The following is a 20700-nucleotide window of genomic DNA, read 5'->3' as shown; positions in this document are numbered from 1 at the left end:
GTATGTTTAATTTGTAGAATCAAGACAGCAAGTGCACTTACCTGATCTGCAAATCCATTTATGAGGGAAAGATACGGAGCAGGATACGTTGCAAAGATATGTGCTGTTGCATTAGGTCCTGTGACTTCAAGTGTTCCATTGCTATACTCCATAAAGGCATCTATAGAAAACAGCCATTACCTGGATGCATTCCTCCATGAACAGTAGATTTCCTAGGACTAGAATGTATGTGATAGGTCTGTGCGCTTCACATTCTCAGCTGAAATCTGTGCTTTTTTCTGGGAGCAAATTAATGGATTTGAGGTAATTTACTAATCACACCCACCTCCTGTGCCTTGAAGTACTCTTCTTATGGACACCAGCTTTCACCATGGGGCTGATTTCCACCCCACCCCCCCACCCCCCCATTACTCCAAACTCAGCGCCAAGGAGCATTTTCTGATTCTGAACGTAGTTGCATTATTCAGTAAGCGGTCCTACATTTGGCATGATGCCCCTATAAATTCATAGTGTTCTGATTGTACTGTTGTGGATTCCCAGCCGCCAGGAATTGCTGTATTCCATTTGACAGCTGTGCAACGATAACTTCTGGGAATGATCTCTCCTGAGAGACCTCCTTTTTTAAAGGAGTTTGAATTTTTCACTCTGTGTGGGCTTTACACCCAACTGCTATGCTAGTCAGCCAAGACAGGAGAGGGGTGGCAGGGCCCAAAACTTCAGTTCTTAGTATACTTAAGTTAGTGCATTTTTATATGTGTTGTAAACATTTATTTATATTGTAAAAAGTCTATATTTATGTTAGACATATTAAAACATATTTGAAGTAGTATGATATGACTTCTGTACTGAAATAATTCACTGCCTTGACAAGCCCTGAAATGGTAGAAATAAGAAGACACTAAGATGAAGCACTCAAAAATCTTCGTAGGCAGGCATGAATAATTAACACTATGCCTTTATTTCACGAGTGGGTCCAGTGATAAGGTGATACTTGTGGGTAGAGAAACAGCTCCCCATCTCCCATGGGAAGGCATGGTGAGGATCATTAGCTTCTCCTGAAGATAGCAGACAAACCAATTTTTCCTTGCCTCTGTTTTTTCTAGCTTTGCTTATAGCCATGATGTGGCTGCAGAGAGTATTTAATTGTTAACTGTGGTCAGGCTCTCTCATTTGCAGCGTCAGATAATTTTGTTGCATTTAACTATCAGAAAAAAAGGATAAGAAAATTTCTACGCTGTGGATTATTTTGTATACCTTTGGAAAGGCCCCATGTTCAGCAGCCTAGCATGTTTATTCATGGGCGTTGCTGAAAATGAAAGCACCCTAGCTCAGATATGTGTGTGTGGGGAAGATGATGGTGTTGAGCACCTATGTCTATATTTCTACTGGTGAGTTTTCAGTGGACCTCAGTGAGTACACAACTCTCTTGCAAATTGCAGGAAGAAAGAAATACAGAAGAGGTTTGGGAATTAAAAAGAGCAAGAGGAGGGCAAAGTACTTGAGCAGAGATAGGGACATGAGAAAATCCTGCACTCCTGAATAACAGGAAGAAGTCTCTAACCCTAGCCCTAGGTCCCCTGTCTTGGCTCCCTATCCTGCTGCTACTCTTTGGCAGAACACAGCGAATCCACCCCCAGCCCCATGTGCATGTCGGCGTACTGCTGCGTCCTGGCCACAGCCTTAATCCTGGCTGCCTGGCTTGAGGGGGACTTGGATTCAGATGCAAATCCTGTTCTGGACTCCCACAGTCTCCAAATTATGACACTAACCTTAAAACAAAAACCCAACCCTCCTCTAAACTCAAATAAACAAACAAAACAAACCCAAAAGAGTTAGCACAGTTCCTAAAGATTTTTCTGTTCACGATTGCTACTGGTACTGAGCACCTAGCTGGCATACAAAAAAGCATTTCCATTTTTATACTTTCTCTGTTACACCTAGATCCAGCACTGTCTGCAGGCGTAACACCCATAAGAGAGATGCTTTGGATGAGGTGAGCAGGGTCAGCAGAAGCAGAGTTTTGGAGTAGGCGATTGAAGCAACTGATCCAACTGAGTGTATTCATCAAGTCAGGAAGTCTGTTACTAGGGTTTTTCCTTTTGTGGCACACCATGTAAAAGCAACATGCCTCAAGGATGGGGTAATTTTTTTTTTCCTTTTCCCCCCCTTCTAATATGTGACCCCTTTATCACTCTACCTGGAGTTCATTGCCTTGGAGAGCTACCTCTCTAGGGTGGTCTGAAGTTTAGTCAGGGGGGACTTGATCTCATATCCTGTAACCTCAATGAACGATGTTGGTGATACTTGCCTACAGGCACTTGGATCAGGTCTTTAATGTTTTTAATTTGCTTGGAAGATGAATAGCCCTATATCCTGGCTATTAAGTAATTTAAAATCCTTACTGAGAAATACATGCTCTCAGAGTATCTGATTTCTCCTGAATAATTTTTCTAAATTTCAGAACATTTCTTGGAGTATTATTGTTTCAGAAAAGTTGTAGGATACCTGGAATGTTTGAGCCTTTTTTTCCCCTTCAAACTCTTTATACTTCTTCCTTTCCTCTTTATTGGCTTTAGCTTCAGCCCTGCCATTAGCCCTGTGTGAAGTCCTCTGCCTGCTTGGCATTCATTGAAAAACTGAGGCCTCAGAGACTGCCTGACCTCTAGGTTGTCCTGTGAGCATGTCTAAGGTGCACTCACCGTAATAAATCCCAAAGACAGCTGCTGCTCCAACAAATGCTCCCAGGAGTTGTGCTAATATGTAAATTGGTAATTTGGTCCATTTTAATCTTCCAGTCACGCACATGGCTAATGAAATGGCTGGGTTTATGTGACCACCTGAAAAATAAATCACCAAATAAGTCATATGGATGACTCGGATACATGAGAATAGGTGAAGGGTTTGTTTAAATGTGGACACTTTAGAGCACGAGACTAGTACATGCTTTTCTAGATGTTATTTTGCAATTAAGTGCTGACGGCAATTAAACTTAAACAAGTTGGATGGAATTAGAGTGGGGGGGAGGGGAAAGCCACCAAGATCCAGTTTCCCTCTTGATGTCTGCAGACTGAGCTATTTATCAAACTGCTGCCCTACAGTATATAATCTATAGATCTATAGACAACTTTTCTAGAAAAAGCCTAAATCTGTCCTATTGGTTGTAATGGGAGGGTCCATCGTTCTGCACATGTTTTTTTTCTCCTCAAGAGTCGGCTTTTTATTTTTAAGGGTGGATTGGGGCAGTAGAACATTATTTCAGTTTAGCAAGCATGTATTAAGATTAAGGACTATTACTGGCTTGATGATATATCTTGAGGCAGATCTGGAGTACCCTGCATTTAACTAATGTTTATGTCCCTGTCTTCGACCTGGTCATGAACATAAAATAAAATAATGTTAAGGCTGTATAGCTTCATGCTGACTGTTGGTGAGCTATGCCTACGTGGGATCTGGGGATAACAGTGCGTAGTTCTTCATTACAGGTTTTCATCAAGCTCTTACACCCTTCAGAAAGGTCCACAATAAGGAAACTGATAAAGTAGCTGTGCTGAAACGGAGTTCTGTTTCTTGTGGAATTTCCTTCCTTTATATTTAGGAGTAGCTACACCAAAAGTCACACATGGAAAAGATTTCAGCAACATTGGAATTCTCTGTGAGAATTTAAGTTTCTAAAATACATTCATTATTATATCACAAGTTAGTCACTTCCCTCAACATCTTTTATCAACATGGAAAAAATGTGTTGAATGCTTTTGGGTTTTTTGCATTTTGTCCAAAACACTTTTTGCATTTTTCACTTCTTACAAGTACGTAGCTGATACTTAACAAATACAAATTGCCAAATAAACAGATGAAACAGTACTCCTCAGTAAAAATACAGTAAACCCCAGGTTTTGCAAAGACCTAGGGGATCCATTGCTTACTTTCCAGGTAAAGTCTAATTTCAGCCTGTACAGTTATCAGAATAAAATGGCCTTTGTCTTTAATAAAATAACTAAAAGAGCGTGACCTTTGTCTGTCAAAAGCCTAGTGATGGAGAAAGGGCCTCTATGTACAGTTTCTGTGTTTGTTTGCACTTCAGGTCAGTGAGTCATTATCTTATGAAATCCAGGCACCTTTGATACATAATGAACTGACAAACACAGATAATGAGCTGGATAAAACCTTCTTTGTATCATTTCCAAAACTCTGACCTAGTAGCATCAGTCTTGAATTAATTTTGAATTCCTTACTGTGTTTCAAATTCTTCAGCACAGAGCAAATAGATGGATGGCACCTTATTTAACAGCCCTTCATGTGAATGTTGATAAATTGTTGTCTTGTCTTTTGTTCTTTACTCCAGCTGGAATGAACCATTTTCCTTTCTTTCAACACCTGATATTGTTCCCCACCTGTGTATAATACAGGGTGATTGTGATGGCCAGGACAAGTCATAATAATATTAGAGATCTCTGATTAACATTACATCTGGAAAGGAAAAGTCTAGTTGAAGGCTCTCATGCTGACATAGGGAAGTTAAAAGCTTCTTGGTTCCTATGCCACTGGTTAACCCAAGTTAAAAAAAAAAAAAAAAAGTCCACTTTGGACAGTGCATTCCCTATTTTTTTGTAGTTGCAGTGATCATGTTAATTAATTTGTTTCAAATGTTAAGTTGGAAAAAACAGTGGGAAATTATCTAGGTAATATAGAAGAAAATTAGATAGAGGAAAAGCTAAAAGGGGAATTTTCCCCTAGATAAAAAACGCTCAAATTCACCAAGTGTACAGACTATGTATTTTATGCTACCATGAATTTAGAATTTCAAAACAAACTGATGCAAAATATTTTAGCAGTACTTAAACATGAGACTTCATGGCCAAAAAGGCACAGAATTTGCTAACAAATTTTGTAGGAACTGATGTTCTAAAATGTCTACTAGTAATCATATGCTGGATAATCACAGCCTATTGAAATATCTGTTCCTATTCTTCCACAGAGAAAACGCACTGCAGGCAGAATCCTTTGTCATGGGAAAACCACAGGAAGCACAATACTACAACATCTGCAACTGCTCTGCCCTGTTGGGATTGAGCTCTAATCTTCTATCTAGTGGAGATGAATATCCCTTAAAGATTCAAACGTAGGGCAGGTTAGTGTCTTTCCAGGGTTTTGTTGTGAGTTTTGGGTGGATTTTTTCATGATACTGCCTTAGGAGAGTTTACCTGCCTACATGTAAACCAAAAGCTGTAGTTTAAAGGTATTTAGGTAATAGGAATGTACTGCTGAATTAACTTTGTGTGGTATTAAGGAACCGTTCTGGTCTGTTTCAATGACAGTAACAAGACCACCTGTTTTGTGGTACCTTGAGCACTTTCTAATGTGAATTTAGAAACCTCCTCATGCATGGTGCCTCCATAAAAGAGATTGTAAAGGAGAAGAGAATAGGCCACGCTAATTTTTGCTATAGCAACTACTTATAATGGCCTAGTTATATGTAGAGATATTTGCCCAGATGCACATTACCCTCTTTATGAAGGGTAAGAAATGTCTCTATGAGAACTGGAGTACAAAGGCACCGTTTACTTTAGGAGGGTAATATAAACTCCACATACAACATGGAACGTTATGTATTATAATACATAAAATATGTATTGTTACAACTTATAGTTTTCTATTTTAAAGGGAGAATTTAAATGTTAAAAGCAGTTATGCTGATGTTTCTGATATTAATTTGGCCAAAAAAAATTGGTGGAAATAGCAGAGAAAGCACCATCCAATATGGCACATGTAGACACTGATTAGCTAGCCAAGCTACAGACAAAGGACAGATGCCTGACCAACATACATTGGGGAAATGTTATAACAGAAACAAGGGCAATGCATTGACATTATATCACAGAATGGATCTCTAGTACTGAATCTTTTTGCTGTTTCTGTTTTCTGTAATCTGCTGCTTCTGTGAATAAGCAAACAGATAGGAGCAGACTTGCTACTGCCTGTCATAGGACGTGAGGAGAGAAGTTGTACTTTGTAAAGTGAACGCTGCTTACTACACCCACTAGCTGGTCATTCTACCTTCTACTTAGCTGGAACCATTTTAGCTGGTGGCTTGGATTCCGTAAGCTTTTCATGGTTATTTCCATAAACACAGTGCCTGTGCTGTCCAGGATCATCCCTCTTGACAGAATTTTCAAAGCAAGATCAAGATTTCTGGTTTGCAGAGATCACTTTCCATAAAAGCCAGAGGTCTGCCAAGGTTTGCACACTGTAGCTCAGATCAGAATTTGGTGGAAAATTTTGTCGAACACAAAAAATTGAGAGAAACAAGGACAAATTGTTGACAAGCGAAACAGGCAAATTGTTATTGCCAAGCCATTCCCCATCATCTCTGAAAGGTCATGGAGAATGGCAGAGGTGCCCGAGGACTGGGGCAAAGCCAGTGTCACTCCAGTCTTCAAAAAGGGCAAGAAGGAGGACCCAGGAAACTACAGGCCAGTTGGCCTCACCTCCATCCCTGGAAAGGTGGTGGAACAGCTCATCCCGGAGGTCACCTCAAAGCATGTGGAGGAAAAGGAGGTTATCAGAGGTAGTCAACACGGATTCACCAAGGGGAACTCATGCTTGACCAGCCTGATAGCCTCCTGTGATGGAATGGCTGGCTGGGTTGATGAGGAGAGAGCGGTGGCTGTTGTCTACGTTGACCTCAGCAAGGCTTTTGGCACTGTCTCCCACAACACGCTCACAGGTAAGCTCGGCAGCGCGGGTTAGAGGAGCGGGCAGTGAGGTGGGCTGAGAACTGGCTGAACGGCAGAGCTCGGAGGGCTGTGACCAGCGGCGCAGGGTCGCGCTGGAGGCCTGTGGCCAGCGGTGTCCCCAGGGGTCAGTGCTGGGCCCAGCCTTGTTCAACTCCTTCACCAGTGACCTGGGTGGAGGGGCAGAGCGCGCCCTCAGCACCTTTGCTGGTGACACCAAACGGGGAGGAGCGGCTGCCCCCCCAGAGGCCGCGCTGCCCTTCAGCGAGACCTGGGCGGGCTGGAGAGCTGGCGGAGAGGGACACGGGGAAGTGCCACCAAGGCCAGTGTAGGGTCCTGCCCGGGGAGGGACAGCCCCACGCAGCAGCACAGGCTGGGGCTGCCCTGCTGGGGGGCAGCTCTGCGGGGAAGGGACTGGGCTGCTGGAGGACAGCAGGTTGCCCACGAGCCAGCAGTGTGCCCCGGTGGCCAAGGGGCCAGCGGTGCCCCGGGGTGCACGAGGAGGAGCGTGGCCGGCAGGTGGGGGGAGGTGACCCTCCCCTCTGCTCTGCCCTGGTGAGGCCCCAGCTGGAGCCATGCCCAGTGCTGGGCTCCCCGGTTCCAGACAAGGAACTATGGGAGAGGGTCCAGTGAGGGGCTACAGAGATGGTGAGGGGACTGAAGCGTCTCCCTGATGACAAAAGGCTGGGAGAGCCGGGGCTGCCCGGCCTGGCGAGGAGAAGGCTGAGAGGGATCTTCTCCACGCACACAAACACCTGACGGGGGTGTCAGGGGGACGGGGCCAGGCTCTTGGCTGTGGTGCCCAGCGACAGGGCAGGGGGCAGCGGGCACAAACTGGGACACAGGCAGCTCCAGCTGGGTGTGAGGAAGAACTTCCTTCCCTGGAGGGTGGCAGAGCCCTGGCACAGGCTGCCAGAGGGGCTGTGGAGTCTCCTTCCCTGGAGACATCCCAAACCCACCCGGACGTGACTGCGCAGCCTGCTGGAGGGGACCCTGCTGTGGCAGGGGTTGGGCTGGGTGGTCTCTGAGGTCCCTTCCAGCCCTGACCATCATGTGAAACTGATGCAGACTCTGCTGTAATGGTGCTTGCTATTGGTAGATAAGTAATTGTTTATGCCATGAAACGGAAGTAATTGAATAAGGTAGCCTTAAGACTGTGGCAATAAATGCTATATAAGGAAAAAAAAAAGTCACTTACCAGAAATCCCCCCCGATACATACACTGCTATGGTGACTGCCATTGCAAATCCGACCGATATCGTCATGGGTCCACCATGGGCTCCTCGGCTAAGGACAGCCTGTCCCACACACCCACATCCAAGTGCCTGTATTTTGAAAGAGCAAATGTAAAACCATGAGTGTGTCTGTCAAATGTTATCAGTTAGTTGCAATGCCTGCTGCTGTCCAGATATAGCTGAAAACGTTATTAAATATTGAAACAATGCTCAGATTTAATATTGTTGGCACGTATGCCATTGTTGCCTTTGCTGCAGTGAACATTTGCTCTTTATTTTCCCCTGCTCTGTGACCAGGGACAATGTCTGTTAATAAGGACCTCTCTCTCCCCAGAAAACAGCTTTCAAGTACAATGATGGCATACAGGTCGGAACTTGGAGCCTAAACAAGATCTCACTGTCTCTACAACAAAGTGAGGAGGGAATTAATTCTATGTGGTAAGTCTTCAGTTCCAGACTGTAGTTCTAAGCAATGAAAAAACTATTATAAAAATCATGAAAGATAGTTCAAAATGCTTTTAATGTTTAATGTTGAAATTCTGACAACTTTCTGGAGATTAGAGTGTGTTCTACTGTTATGCTGCCTTGATGTCATATATTGCTCTATCAAAATATTTCACTGGCTCTGCAGCTTGAACAATTAGTTGAAGCGGGGATACCTGAATAATTCACATTGGGGAATTCTCAATGGATTTAAACTAGCTTCCATTTTGTGTTGGTTCCCCTCAGAATGAAATTCAGCAATACATTTAAATGTATGCTTACGATCATGTTTATTCAGTTCTAAAGCTTCTGCTTAGCTTCAAGCATATGTTTAGGTCCTATTAAAGTGGGTAGGAAAGCTTTTCAAAGGTACAACAGGCCTTTAGTTTAAGATAACTAGCTGATCTGTTTCTGCCAGAAATCAATTTTTGTCTTTGAAAATCTCCTTTTAAAATACATGCTTAAGTGCTTTTACTGAATAAGGACCCAACACTGTAAGATATTAAGTACTATCTATAGTGTAAAAACTTTTACTTCTCTGCAACTCTAAGTGATCTGAATCAAATCATAACATTTCTGGGATGTGACTAGATTTATCTTGAGCAACCTTAATTACTTTTATGTTAAATTGGAGATAGATATATTTATATTATATTTCTCCTTTGGTACATGTGAATCTGATTTATTTTTTTTCTTCCTATAAAAGTGTTCCATCTTAGCCAATGCAGTTACTTTGGGTAATCTCCTTGCTTTGCTTTACTGATCTGCCATTACTGTGTGTCACCAATGACTGTATTGCAAATATTCTTCCTAACTATGCATATTTGAATACATAAAATATAGGTTTTAGATGTGCTTATTTTCAGTTGCAAGGCAGTTGCATTCAGAAACTGCGAAGTAATGGGAAAATCTCTCCTGCCTTAGAAATAGATGGTACTAAAAAGATGTGGTGATTGAGGTTTAACAAGCAAGTCCTGATAGAATAGGTGCAATTTAAACAGGCAAACTCATACTTTTGTTTCGATTATTTCCCCAAGGGTTTTAACTAATACAAAAATGTGACAGAAAAGCTCTCAATAAAATTACACTCTTAACCAGCTTTGCAATGCAGATGGAGTTTCTGTTATAAAAGTGCCCTGAGACTGTGTCATATACCCAGGTGCAGTTCTTGCCTTGAGGTCATAATCATGCAAGCAAACAAAACATTGTCTGGTGCCAAAGTGTTACAGCTGTCAGATTACGTAAGGGTAGGGTGGTGTTAGATAGCAGTAGTTCATTGGACTGTATAATTGAAAGTTACAAGACGTATTCCGAGCTGCAGTGAACTGCTGTGCGATGAATGACATATGCTTACGTTAGGCATTCTCATTGCTATTAGTACCATATACCTAGCAATTCAAATGGTAAGCACAAATGCATCTACAGATATTAAACCAAAATGAAATACCTTGTAGTTGTTTGCAGCTGAAATGACAGGATTTTTTAAAACTTCATATGAGACAATTCTAGGCATCATGTATTTATATGCTTATTTAACGTGGAAAGAATGGGTATGCAGGAAGTTTAAGATGAAGGCACAGTTCTAAAGGAGGTACAATTAGAAAGCTCTAGCCTTCATTTTTCAGACTTCTCAAAGGGAGTGTGCCAGAAATTGTGCCGAGTAAGATTTCGTGAAGATATGGCTCAGACGTGGAACAAGTTTAAGTAGGCTGGTCTGGGGGCCTGTGTACACTGGGGTGCAATTTGCATTCAGGCAAGCAGGTAGATCTACATGGGTGCACTTGTGTTCTGAAATGGCATCGGCAAGGTTTTGCAGATTCCAAGAAAAGGCCATTCTTTTGAAAATATTACCCTTCCTGTAAGGACAATCAAAGAGAAAACAGGAGTGGCAAAGAAAGGTATAGAAAAGGATAAGGGACAATAACACACTTGTGTATATCAACTACAAATTCAGAAAAGGGAAGGAAATAACAAAGGGAGGCTGTGGCTTCCCTTCTCCCATTACCAGAACTGAGGAGAATCACACAGAAACAGCTGTATGGTCCTCTTGCAAAATAGCTTCTCCTATGCAGGTCATAGGGAAATATGCAACTCCAGATGCTCCATTTTTGTGCTAACCAGTCTCAGAAAGCTTGGTCTACAAACAAGAAGGGATACAAACCAGCCTGAACACAGCTGCACTGGCTTCTTGCTTGGTGGAGGCTGGTAAAGGACGGCCTGCTCATGCACAATGAATGAACGCTACTGCAGGCATTGTCAGCGTATGCCTGCTCTGGGACGGGGAACCTGGGAACTGAACTCACACACCTGAACCATGTCATGATAATATTTTCTCCATCTGCCATCATTTTAAGATGGAGAGAAAAAAACTTTCTCATACCTACTGCTGCTAGGTTGACATAACTGGAAGCCATCACCCAATCATGTAATTACATGAACAGCAATTTAATACTCTGTGAATCTTTGCTCGGCTGAGCTAAGACCAACTAGATCATCAAGTTGTAAATAAATAGTCTAAGTTTCTAGGCCAAGCTCAGCTATCAGCTGCACTCCCACAAACTCATTGACTGAACCACACGGAGTCAATGAGAGTTTAATTTACAGTAGAATATAGCCAGATCTCTTTATCTTACATTGTTTTATCTTATGTTACCAAGTTTTCATTTTAGCAGTTGTCTATAGCTAGATCTACTTAAATTTATTGGAGTAGCTTTAGTACTGACTTTTTGTTCACAAAGTAATTGGATTACTGTTGTAAATAATGTGTTTGGGTGTGGAATAGCTGTCTGCACAGTCTCTGCCAAAAAACTTGCTTCATAGATGTTAGATTCTTCTCTTTGTCTTGAGTAACAAAGCTAATGTTAGGAAAGAAAAACAACTGGCCTCCAATGAGCATAAAGTCCTGTTACTCCCTGGAAGCTTGCAGAACTTTTATCTCTGTCCCACTTATCGGAGAGACTAAAGATCATTTTGCCTCCATCTGTGCTATTTGCAGGATTTTTGCAAATGCTTGTAATAGCATTTTTTGGTGTAAATAGGTTTTCCTGCAAGATCTGAATCCAGAACTTTAGGGAATCTATTTTTCTACATGGCCTGTAAAGCTTTAGACATCTTAAAGCAGAATGCTTATATATATATATGTATATATAAGAAAGCCCCTTCTTATCAAACAGGTCTAGTGGTAGTGTGCATTCATAGCCATACACTCTTACTGTAACATTAAAGCAGCAGCCGAGCCTCCTGTGTTTTAGTGGCGTGGAGACGATGAGGTGTGTTTTGCTGTGCCTTGTACCTCACCCTGCCAGGCGGTGGGTAGTCACATACCTACAGTGGGGTACCACGGATGCCCCTGCAGGCAGGGCACGGCCTCAATGGCTGCACAGCTGCTGATGCTCTACAGGAATACAAGAGTTGATGTGCTATAAGGAATACAGAGTCAGCAGTTATAAAAAAATCTGATGGTAATTATAAGCCGTATAATTGCAATGAGGAAAAACTAGAAAAATAGTTCAGAATTTCTGGTTTAGTCAGTTTTCAGGATAGAACAGTACTTAAACAACAAACAGCTAATTACGAAGAACCTCCAAGGATCCCTCCACCAATTCACAGTTTTCTGTAAGGGTGCCTTTGTTCAGGCAAGGTACCAATGCTGCCCCTTTCCCGTGCCACTCTCACACCAGTGTTCTCCTACTGTTCCCCAGACAGGTGTTTCAAGCTCGCCTGTGACTTCTCCGCTCCCCTTTTCCAGACTGGATGGGCTACAGTACCGCTCTGGAAGAGTCAGAGAGTCCTTTGGGGTTTGGGAAAAGTGGTTGTATTTGCTCTTCACGGTAGGTAGGGATCTCTTTGACCAAGACTGCCTATAAAAATAGGGTTGTTTATGATTTACTGTAGTCATGAACAGTTCCCCCTGTGCCCCATTAATATTTCCATTTACAGTTAGTTTGGGTGCTGCTTATAGAGGTATAAATAAACTTTTCAGATAACAAGCTGATTTCTAAATTATTTAGAAAGCAAGTCTGCTTAAGAATGTATCTATTACATTTCATAATAATGTGTTTTATAAAGAATTAGAAACTCTTCCCATGCAGAGCCATATTTTTGCTATGTTTGTGTATTATGTAGGGCCTTAATTCAGACTGGGCTTCCAAGCATTCTTTCAATGGGGATGGTGATGCTAACAGCAACAAAAATAGAGACATGTTAGATCTACTAAAAACCAAGGCTTTAGCTCTGCAAGAATTCAGGTTGCAGGAAGCTCCTGTTCTTCCAGGAAAGAGCAATCTTCGTCTAATTTAATACTGAATATTTGCTATCTTTTGTTAAAGCAGATAGCACTTAAGATTTTTAAGGTGAGATAAAAATGCAGCTTGCTGGTCAAGTAATTTTTAAATACTTTAAAAGCACATGGCTCTTATTTTATCATTAATTAAATATTTTGGTGGGGGCAGAGAGGATTTCTGTATATCACAATTTAATCAAACTTGGAGTAATAAAAAAATCACTATTTCCATTCTCCTGATGATCTGGGACACAACCAATATCCTCTTGGGTTCAAATGGAATTCCCTTTATTTTTTTCTGACTTGTAATAAAATAAGGGTTTGAAAAAAACCCCTTATAATTTAGTTAATTAAATAGTATAGATATAAGCCTTAAAATTATTGCCGTTTTGAAACAATTTTTTTAATGACAGAAATCATTACTACATGGAGATAAGAATGTAAATTTAATAAGGCTTTGGATGAATTGTTATATAAAGCTTCTAAAACGTATAAAGATCTGGTTCAGATTGTTCTGTGGGAAAACATACAGTGAAAATATTGAGGGAGAGACTATGCTGTGTTATACAAACTGATGCTTTTAAATTTTTATTACTGCTTTTGCACATGCAATAGGAGACAAATAAAAGCTTGAAATCACCTAGAGAGAATGCAAAAGTCTGCATTCTCTCATATGTTATTATGATTAATATTGCACTCTTCATCCTGAGATGCTAAAACGCTTTTCTTTCCTGAATTATATAGGGCAACTGGCTTGAGTCAGTATCTTCAGTGACGATTATTTTCTTTTTTTACTAAGTTATAGAAATTCAGGAGAGAAAGGAAATTAAACATTTCATATTCAGATACAAACATTCAGGAGTGAAATGTGGCCTAGGGACTAGGAAGAAGAGGCTAAGCAAGGGAAGAAAATCTTGCCTAGCAGCTTCTTGAGAACAAAAAGAGCCTATTCAGGTGCTGGTTCCCTCCTGGGTTACTAATTCGTTCCTGAGCTGAGATGTGCTTCTCTGCTTTGCTTACTACAACAACTGAAAAGTTCAAAATCTTTCTAAACTCTTATTAAAATGCATTTAGTGTCTGTAATGGTGCTCAGGGAATTGTACCATTCAGAGTGCAGGAGCAGGCATTGCAGCTGCTGAGAGAGGTTTGCTGTCCTCTCTTACGAGTACAAGGGTACGTGTATCATTTCTTCTACTCCTCCCTTTGGGCGCAGGAACTGGGTGGCTGGATCTTGGATCTTTGCTGTGCCCTTATGGTTGGAGGTGCACAGTTATGAGAAAGCCTCAGTATGCTCTCTTCCTAAGCTGTTTTCTATTGGTGGAAAAAAAAGCAGAATGCCTTTAGTAGTAAAGAAACCTTGGAGGAATGGGTTAGAGGAGCTGAGTCAAATTTGCCTTTAAACCAGACCACAGGTTGGGGAGCTCCTTGGAATTCACTTTCAGCCAGAATGGTTTATTGAAGCGTTGAGATCACAAAGATATAAACTCACTGTATGGCATGAAATGCATTTATTATCTTTTATACTGTTCTCCAGCTGTTTATGACAATTTTTAAATGTTATTACTTTTATAACTTTTTTTTTTATTTGGTGAAACTTTCGAAAAAACAGCCTGTAAATTTGTGTCTCTAAAACATAAATTCAAGTTCTGCAGTCGCAGTTGTATGTTGGAAAGATGCAAGTCTTCTGTGAGGCTCAGGGAAAGTACCTATACTTCAGTCCTATAGATGCAAATTTTTTGGAAAAAAGTGAATCTACAGAAAGGTATTAGAAAATTAAGTTCATCTTACTGGAACCTCTTGGTTAAACAACAAGAGCTGAGTTATGTGTTGGGGCTGATGTTGCAAAGATGAAGATAATTCTCTTTTAAAACTTTCACATAACACAGAACATCTGAGTCACCTGAAAGTTTAAAATGTCATATACTGGAAAACTTAAGTTTGTATTGAAAACAAAAGCTTTCCTGTGACTTTTCAGAATTATTTGCTGTAATAGACATTTCAGGGTAAAAGAACAATTAGGTCACTTTCCTTTCAGTTCTTTCACACTGCTAACTATGCAGCTGAATTGAAGAATGACTTCAGGGAAGCAGAAGTGTTGACTAGAAAAAAAAGAATTTTCATTTGATAATCGTAAAATTATAAAAATAATACCAGTGTGCAAGAACACTTCCTTAACCTCAGCATCATGAAGGGGTCTTCACTACCACTTTGACTTCTGCTTGCAATGCTGATTTAATTAGTTGCAAGAAGGAGGAAGAGTTCTCATATCTTCAGGAGAATCATTAGCAAAATTTTCATGCCTTCAAAATATATGCAACTGGTACAACTTCAGAAAAAGAAAGGACTCTGAGTTGGTGACGACAGGGAAAGGAAGCATCTTATTCCCATAGAATGAGCAGGTTTGGTCTGGAAGTGCAGGATTAATTTCTATCACATTAGATTTATGAGTGACTTCTATTATTTATTGGTTGTACTGTAATATTGCTGCTAGAGACCCTAATGTATGGAACTCTGACACAGGAGTCACTTCTCAGAGTGCAAACATTGCTAAAGCCCATGGTATTTGTAGTGTTACATAGCATTCTAAAAGCTGTTGAGTGACACATCAAAATACCAATTATAAATAAGTTTGAATAACCTTTTTTTGTCTAGCTTTAACAAGCTTCAGTTCACTGTCTAAGAGTTAATTATACAAAATTCTGTACTCTGGGAAATTCATTACTGATGGCAAACGAGGTAGCCGTTAGAAGCTACTGCTATTTAATTTCCTACCTTAAACAAGACTTGCTGTAAGCAATTCCATCCTATACAAAGAGTCTCCCTTTCACAAAAAATTAGAACATGGAATTTATCTTTGTGTAAAATTTCTAAGTAGTAATTTTGTATTAAATGCTAAACACTTATTTAAGGTATAAATTATGAAAAGCTACATTTGCTTTCATGTAATACGTAATGAGGATTCCGATGCATGTTTGGAATAAGGGATATATTTTACTGTACAGTATTGTAATTAACATGCACTGGAATGGAAGGCCACGAAGACAGATATGGAAAAGTTGTTTAATTTTTAATTGTCTGGACTGAGCAAACCCATGGAATGTCATACTTAAAGATTTTTTTCAGGCAAGACTAAACTCTGCAACAAAGCAGGAGTGATAACTTACATGATTAAGTGGTCAGCATATGAAAAAAAGACAAAAAGGTTTTGATGAGCAAAAGATAAGCATCCTTCCTTCTCATTAGTTGGTCTATTTGCAGCATGGGGTGTCATGCATTCAATTCATGCTCATGCACTGCATCCTCTACGCACACACAAGCATCTGCTTCAAGTGGGAGTTTTGGGAGAGGATCCCCACCTCCAGCTGGAGACCAAGCTTTTGGACAAGAATACATATACTACCCACTTGTCTATATATGCTAATTGGAAACCTCTGTTCTCCTTCAGCAAGGAAGCACACACTGCTCTGTACTCAGGAGATACTGGCTCCTGTGCAGCTCCTTTCTGGGAAACTGTGCAGTCAGATGCTCTTTTCAGTGAAAATGAACTACAAACTACATTAGGTGAGCAGTAGCCGGTAAAGGAAGCCATATGGCCCATTTGGCATCTGGTTTTGGAACTGTTCCAATTCAGATATACTTAATAGCATAAACCGGAGTAAATCCCATTTTGTTTGAGAGCAATGCAGCCAAGTTCCAAAGGGGAAATGTGGAGAGAAGCGTGAGTAAAAGCAGAGAGGCAGTTGGATAGGTGAGTTCCAGCCAGATTCACTGAAAAGTCACGTAAACCATCTATCTGATGCAGCATGGCTTCTTGAGCCCTCTGTGCTGGCACCCAGGTGTTGTCCCCCAGAGTGAGCCACAGGAGCTGCAACAGGGAACACCCTGAACCAGGAGACATGCTGGAGAACACAGAGAGAGCTCCGGAGAGGTTGCCCCAGCCGTAGAAGGCAGAGGCTGTGCCAGAGGCTGGGAATTATGTATGCACCCTCGCCTTGCACCCACCACAGTCCAAACGGGCGGCTGTTCTCCCACCTCAGGGACCTGTTGCACAGGTGTAGCCCAGTCCCACGCGTTGGTTCCAAACACAGCGTAAAATCCACACTACTCCTTAACCATTTTCTGGAAAACAGTTGTATCCTTTTGAAATAGTAATTGACAACTTTATGGGTAGGTTGTGGGTTTTGTGGATATTTATTCTAGCTTACAAATGGCACAATTATACTTTGTAGGCTGGGGGTTTACCATGTGACAGCAGCCAGGTAAATGCAAGAAATGGGCAGGAGTTTCCAAATCATTTGCGAATACAAATACCCAGCATAATGCAAGCTCGTCATTGCCCATACATGCAAATGTAACTTAGTTATGTTAAAACTACACCACTTCATTCTTTTTACAGAAATCACGTAAGAGGTGAAGTGCAACATTTTCTTGGCTTGGTGGAACCTTATAAAGTGAATATGATATAGTTCAGGATAGTAACCAAAACCATGTGCAATTTGCATTTGGTTATGGACTGACATTTTGGGTTTTCTGCCCCAGTTCTTGTTCCAGAGTGTAATTAGAGAAGTTGTGCTATGCCTTGGGGAACAATTCAAGGCTTGATACTGAAAGAAATATTTGTTGTCCCAGCAGAACAGGTCTAATCACCAGCAGGGTTACCCAGACAGGCAATAGCAGCAGCTGCTCTGGATACCATCGGATCCGCCTTTACAGCGGGACACCTCCAGGTTCCTAGAGCTTAGTGTTTCTCACTGAACCCTCAGAGGTTGAATTCAGGTGCTTTGATAAGCAGTGAGAGGGGCTCACACAGGCAATACCTTTATTATCAGGTTTTGCAGCGCAAGCAGCTGGTTCAGAGAACCTGACTATGGACATCTCAGGAGGGATTACTTGGGACCGCTTCCAGTGTGATCCATTGGACTGAGCATCCATTAAGGGTCAGCCCATTTGCTGTGATTCTGGAGCTCACCTTCCACTTCAGTTTCATCTGAAAAGAATTCAGCTTACGTGCTGAGACCATGCAGCAAGGCAAACCACAGCATATTGAGTCAGGATGACCAAGAGATGTTATTCAACCTGTATACCCAGTGACTCTCACGGCCTGTTGCCTCAAATCTGTTCAACACTGCAGGCAGAGCCCTTCTCGCCCCCAGGTGAAGGCTTGGTTTTTGCCTGATGAGTGATTTCACTTTCTAGGTGTCCTGAAATCAATCTTACAGTTGGTAGATTCTCTGGTTTGAAAAATAATGTTGCAAGGCTTGAGAGTTACCAAAGATGGCAGTTCAAGCTTTTAGTAGTATATGGTCTGTGATGTTGTCGTCCAGAAAAAAATAGAAATAGGTTGTTTGGAGGGACAGAATTTCACCCAGCAAACTTCCAGAGGTGCTAGATTTGTCACAGATTTAGGTACAGACAGTTAGCGCTGGCTTCCAGACAGAGCCTGTGGGTAACAGAAGGGTTTGTCTCTGCCTTGCTCCCTGGTGCGGGTGCTCCCCACAGGCTGTAAAACCCATCAGCGACATGAAATGGCTTTCAGGAAAGATCTGAAGCAATGGTGCTCTAGGCTGTGAACTCTTGTCTCACTTTCACTTTGTAACAGGATTAAGACATAGCAATAAAGCTATCACTTCTTTTGCATCCATGCTGTTTTTCAAGGATTTCTGCCCTCTGGCTTACTAGGGTGCCCCCTTCATTAGCTCCAAGTTAAGTTAAAGGTTTAATATTTATCTGTTCTTAAAGAGAAAGTACTTACTAGCTGACAGAGCCAAAAAGCAATAGCAATAAATAACAGCAGAAAAGTCAGTTTCTTCATGATAAACCCTTTGTCCTGGCACTAACTTGTGCAATCTAAACACAAATTGAAGGATCCAAGCACTAAGAACGCTGCAGTTTAATCCACATGAGGCTCTGCTCTGCTTTAAGCTAAGGCTGAAACTAGAAAGGGTAAGATAGAATTGGGAAACTCAGATTATCAACAACAATCTTGTAGCTTTGCTTTCTACTATATTCGTGTGGTAAATATACAAGAAAATAGGCTCTGGGTTTGCATTTCCTTCTACTCTTAAATACTTAATGTCTTAGACATTAAATAATAGCATATGCGGTCTAATCTGCACTTTCGTAAGTCTTCTTTGCTTGCTTAATTGTATTAATGGAAAGAGGAGGATGATCTTGTGGTGAGGACAGTGTACTGGAAGTCAGGTGATCTGGGTTATATTCAGACTTCTGCCACAGGCTTCCTGTGCAGTCTGCTGTAATCAGGTTTGCTAATATATAAAATGAATATAATGACATTTCCCCTCCTTAGCAGGGTGTTTTGACACTTAATTCATTAATGTTTGTAAAGTGCTTTGTGCTCCTTGCTTCTAAATGTGCCCCTTACTGTAATAATGTCTTATGGATGGTATTAAATTTGAGAATAATGTTACTTTACTGCCTGTGCACTTCAGTTGGCTGAAGTGTAGTAAAGACCATTATTTTCATGTATTTTATGAGCTACTGGAATATTTCAGATGACTTACTTGAAATTTAGCTAATATAGTTACAGTTATAAAATATACTTTGTCAGTATTATGCCATGCCTGCTTCTTATTTTTTTCTGTCCTTTCGCTGTGATGAAATATTTAGCAATAAGCAAGACTGCCTTGTTCAGACTAAAGGAAGGAAGAAAGAGTTTGTCATAAATACTGTAGCTGCTTGGCTTCCAGCTCTGCTACAGAGTCTACCCTGGTAAATCACAGGGTAGAGCTCTGTGTCCCAGTGTAAAATGCACAGAAAAATTGAGCAAGAAATTAGGTTAAAAAAACCCTGCCAATATGAAAATGGGGAGTTTTGGTATTTAGCTAAATTATAGCAATACTACAAGACCAAGCAACTGTATAATTTACATAGTGCAGTTAAAACCAAAACAAATAATAGTTAACTGGCATTGCCAAACCTTCAGAGATTTTGTAACTCCCAACAAATTCACTACAAATCACACAGCTAAATTTTTATATTGCACAGGAAAATAAGTTGGGTAAAATTTTCTTAATGTGCAACACTATGTTTGTTAAAGCAAATGGAAGTTACACATAGAAGTGAAAGTAGAAAAAACTGCTGATTTTTTTAAAAAACAAAAGCAAGATTATTATTAGCATTCATTGTGCATATCTGGATTTTTCAGAATGTGATAGTTCACAGAAATTCTGCTCCTGTATGAAATGAAATGCTTATCAGACAATTGTAATACATGAAGCTATCTGTTTTTAATAGCCAGTGATAATTACATCGGGTGAAGAAAGGAATTACAAACTTACCATAAATAGAAGCAATTCATTCAAGGCTGTACAGTGTTTGTCAGGCAGTAACCACGCTGCTGGTACAGTACAAGAAAAAGCATACATGTCCCCTTGCATGCACTGTCCAACATTAGATTAGTAGGCAGAAAGGAAAGCAGCTGACACTTACTATCAATATAAAAGTTCCCAGGAATTCTGAGAGGGCTTCTTTAACCAAGCTGTTCTTCAAGGCAAATCTCTCCTTTAAACTCCTTTTGCTTTTCCGGCTCATTTTGGCTTCCTCTATTGCTCTGGTGCCCTAGTTACAAATATACACAAAATTTGTTCTGTAGTCGTCCCTGCTTCAGCTGAACTTTGACACTTTTACTTATACATTGAAATATGAGATTTCATCTTGTGCAGCCAGTGAAATCATCTGACTGCAGGCATTGACAGAACCAATTCAACATGCCCTAACAATTCATCATGAGTTTTCCATCCTGTGCCTTCTCTGAGTACACGTCTATTTATACTGGTTAGATAATACCAGTAAGTTTACAATCGGAACTTTTCCCCCCCCCCCCCCCCCTCTCTTGCAGAATAGATTCATTTTGGATAATCATTACCTTTCCTGCTATGTTACTTTTTTTTTTCTGGTAAACATGAAAAAAATGTTCCTGTCACACTGATCAGAAAGAAAAGCAAAAAGA

At 40.8% G+C, this 20700-nt stretch overlaps 2 protein-coding genes across 3 annotated transcripts in view; one reads left to right on the top strand and one right to left on the bottom strand.

Moving 5' to 3' along the window:
* AQP9 (aquaporin 9) overlaps positions 1-20518 on the bottom strand; it is a 29032-nt gene extending 8514 nt beyond the window's left edge. The window contains exons 1-4 of one of the 2 annotated variants that reach the window (XM_040599765.1): positions 20181-20518; positions 7930-8056; positions 2700-2837; positions 42-160 (exon numbers count right to left, since the gene is read on the bottom strand). In XM_040599765.1, coding sequence (XP_040455699.1) covers positions 42-160; positions 2700-2837; positions 7930-8056; positions 20181-20282 — 486 coding nt within the window. In that variant the 5' untranslated portion in view covers positions 20283-20518. The other variant, XM_040599766.1, reaches the window with a different exon arrangement.
* ALDH1A2 (aldehyde dehydrogenase 1 family member A2) overlaps positions 8223-20700 on the top strand; it is an 82083-nt gene continuing 69605 nt past the window's right edge. Inside the window, exon 1 of the mRNA XM_040599763.1 lies at positions 8223-8404. The gene's annotated coding sequence lies outside the window, so the exon portion shown is untranslated. The remainder of the gene's footprint in view (positions 8405-20700) is intronic.

Source organism: Falco naumanni, chromosome 7 (genome assembly GCF_017639655.2).
Source record: "Falco naumanni isolate bFalNau1 chromosome 7, bFalNau1.pat, whole genome shotgun sequence".
Classification (NCBI taxonomy): Eukaryota; Metazoa; Chordata; class Aves; order Falconiformes; family Falconidae; genus Falco; species Falco naumanni.
Note: the sequence above shows the minus strand (reverse complement) of the source record. Positions and strands in the feature narration are given on the sequence as shown.